General features: G+C 38.6%; 1 protein-coding gene across 1 annotated transcript; it reads left to right on the top strand.

Annotated features, from left to right (window-relative positions):
- Positions 1 to 1,096: 1,096 nt before the first annotated feature.
- smug1 (single-strand-selective monofunctional uracil-DNA glycosylase 1) lies at positions 1,097 to 2,817 on the top strand (the record flags this gene model as incomplete). The annotated part of the gene is made up of 1 exon (XM_010787757.1): positions 1,097 to 2,817. A coding segment is annotated over one exon (549 nt), but the record flags the coding sequence as incomplete, so codon positions are not given.
- Positions 2,818 to 3,331: the final 514 nt, after the last annotated feature.

Genomic DNA, 3,331 nt, shown 5'->3' with positions numbered 1-3,331 from the left:
AAACAATTCCGATTTTTATCTCACAATTCGACCTTTTTTTGTGACCAACTTTTTATTGTTGTTGTTTTTTTTTGCCCTCACAAAAGTGACTTATACAGATACAAATTATATAGACAATATAGACAATATTAAAATTAAAATAAAAGACAAAGAAAAAAAAAATAAAGGGAATCCCTTTCCCATGCCAAAATATGACTAAAAGTCAGAAATGGTCATTTTCATCGAAGCTCCTTATGTAGCACAATTTAAAGTGCGCAATGCCCCTTTAAGTGGCTCACAAAAATATCGAACAAGTATTAGTAATCATTTCTGAATTATCTGTGTAATTTATCAGATTTTAGTTTAAAGAATTGCTCAGTGGGATTGTTTGCAGCGTAACATTCCTACAACATTTCACTGGAGCTCCTCGGGCGGCAGATCCATCCAAAGACAGGTTTCTTCCACAGTGCCTTGTTGTATATTCTGTACACTTCATTTGTTTTACATGCTTGGTTTCCCTTTTTTTGTTATATATTGTGCAATGTTATATACATATTATATAATCACGTGGCTGTACATTTTATACTGTAAGTCTTTGCCTTATCTTTTTCTCCTGATGCTCACTTCATGGTAATTTTCTTAAGATTAAATCTTGTTGTATTTTTCTCTACGCAACCATGCAACTGACAGGTGATCTTTGACACATTACTGGTATTTTGTTTTTGTATCTGTATTAGCTGTATCATGTATTGAAAGGATGATTCTAACAATAAATGATTACATATTTGGTCTCAATACCACTATTAACATTGTGACATACCCCCCCCCCCTTTTTCTAAATTCACATTTAGAATTTTGAGATCTAAATAATAATTTATCTAAGAATGCTTAGTTTGAATTCAGAATTCCTAGCGGGGAAAAAAGGGTTCAAATTAAAATCTCAAAACTCAGATTTTAATCTAGGAATTCAGATTTTTTTTTTTAAATAAACCTAGTTCAAACTATACTTTCCTAATTTTTTTCTAACCAGTTGCTGGTGTGCCGTTTACCTTTAACCAACACAAATCAGTGTCAAGTACTGCAGTAAATGATGTGGTAAAAAAACTAATATCTACTTTTCTGGCCACAGGTCCCCTTTGGTGAGGTGAGCTCAGTTGTGGATTGGCTGCAGATCACAGGGGAGGTGGGTCATCCTCAGGACGAGCATCCAAAGCGGCGGATCACAGGACTTGCCTGCACTCAGAAGGAAGTGAGCGGCGCACGTTTCTGGGGCTTCTTCAGGAAGCTGTGTGGTGAACCAGCACTGTTCTTCCAGCACTGCTTTGTGCACAATCTATGTCCGCTCATGTTCCTCGGGGCCAGTGGGAAGAATCTAACCCCCCCTGAGCTGCCTGCAGGTGAGCGGGAGGCCCTCCTCGCTCTGTGTGACATTGCTCTGTGCCAGGCAGTGGAGGCTCTGGGTGTCTCCATGGTGATCGGGGTTGGGAGGGTGGCAGAGCAGCGAGCGAGGAAAGCCTTGTCAGCAGCAGGGGTTAGGGTCCGAGTCGAGGGCATTATGCACCCGTCACCCAGGAACCCTCGAGCCAATAAGGGCTGGGAGGAAGTAGCCAGAGCCAAGCTGGAAGAACTTGGTGTGTTGTCACTGCTGAACAAGGACAACCTGTGAGCTGACACGGGCCTTATCAACAGCAGCGCACTACCTCTGAAAATCAACCAGGATGGGAGAAGTTTGAGATAGAGACTTTAGTGTGTGTGATGTGATCAATGGGTTAGTGTTAGAAGGGCAGGATCACAATTCCCCTTACAGATCAGTCTGTATTTGAGCTGCTCCAAGGAGATCTCGTCATACTATCCCACGTCTGGCATCACAACTGTCAGCATATGCAAACTTTATTTTTCTGTAAACATTGATTTGTCTGTTTATCTGAAGGTAGCATGCTGAGCACAGCACTATGGTATTAGGCATTTATTGTTAGAAAAAACCAACACTACTGTCTGTACTGTATATGCTTGTAAGTCTATAGTCAAAGTGTAAGCTCAGTGTTTGGTGAGAATGCTGTGTTTAGGAGTTGTTGTCAGGCAATAGCATTCATTGAACTTCTTAGGAATATATTAATACAGGCATTACAAATTGTCCGGACATGTATCCTGTGTATTGGGACACACTAAACATGTCGAAAGAAAAAAATGTATTTCACAATGCGGTGCTTTCCATGCAAATATTAGGTATTTGAATTTACCTTAAAAAAGGTATTCAATCATTTACCAAGTTGAACATTTATCATTATGCCCTTCATTTTTACATTACATAAACAAGGTCTTTCATGTCCTATGTTTCCAAAGAAAATGAAGCTGTATAGGTGCAGTCCTCAGGAAGAAAAACAAGTACTCTGAGTAGTAGCCTGTTACAGCAGCTCCTCCTCACTGCTGAGTAGTTTATTTTATATTCCCCTATTTAGCGTGCTTTTATTTTGTGCTTGCCTTTTTACTTATGTCGATCTTCTACTCTTGTCTGCACTGTCCCTTTCCTGTATGTACATTACCTCGCTGTGGGACAAATAAAAGCGTTCTTATTGTGATACTCACTGTAGCATTTACATGGTAACATTACAAAGTTCAGAAAAATATTTTGTAGATGTACAGTTGTAAATATTTGATACTGGACCACTGTACAATACTATTTTTTGTATTCTTTATTTAAATATCTTATTCATTGTTTTTTATTTCAATAATGTATTTTATATGTTCAAACAACGATTGTATCCACAATGTGAACAATTGTGAGTATTTCTTGTCTCAACTGAATGTGTCTCCCTCTGTTGCTGAAGACGAAGATTAAAGATAAAGGCTTACTGACGACTAAGGCTGATCGTTTGCATGGGGTTGTGGTGCGATGGGTGTTAACCTTTTAGTTATTGCCACACTCACTGTGAGCTCATTTTAAAAAGTGCAGTGTGGTCTGGTTGCCCATTTATTCTGACAGTTTAATAGACTAATGTAAATGTTTAGTTTTCAAACCATCTGTCACTTAATGTATAAGCGTTCTGTTTTTGACTTGGTTTTGTCTGTGATTCCCCTGAACTGCTATTGAATGTGGGTTTGTGCTGAAACTACACTGCCATCTTGTGTTCGTAAGTGAGATCAAGGTTCTTACGCAATCAGCGACAGTTCTGGCTCAAAAGACTGATTTACAGAGTATTATTAGCATAGGCTGTATCCAAATCACTGAAACATGAAAGTGCTGATGAGTTTTACACAAAACACTGTTAAAAACAATGAAGCTTATTATTGCTTCATAAAGAAGTTTGTAGGAAAATGCAGGAAAACACACTTTAAGAGCATAATATTGCTG

Source organism: Notothenia coriiceps, unplaced genomic scaffold (assembly GCF_000735185.1).
Source record: "Notothenia coriiceps isolate Sejong01 unplaced genomic scaffold, NC01 NC01_scaffold00031141, whole genome shotgun sequence".
In the NCBI taxonomy this organism is placed as follows: Eukaryota; Metazoa; Chordata; class Actinopteri; order Perciformes; family Nototheniidae; genus Notothenia; species Notothenia coriiceps.
Note: the sequence above shows the minus strand (reverse complement) of the source record. Positions and strands in the feature narration are given on the sequence as shown.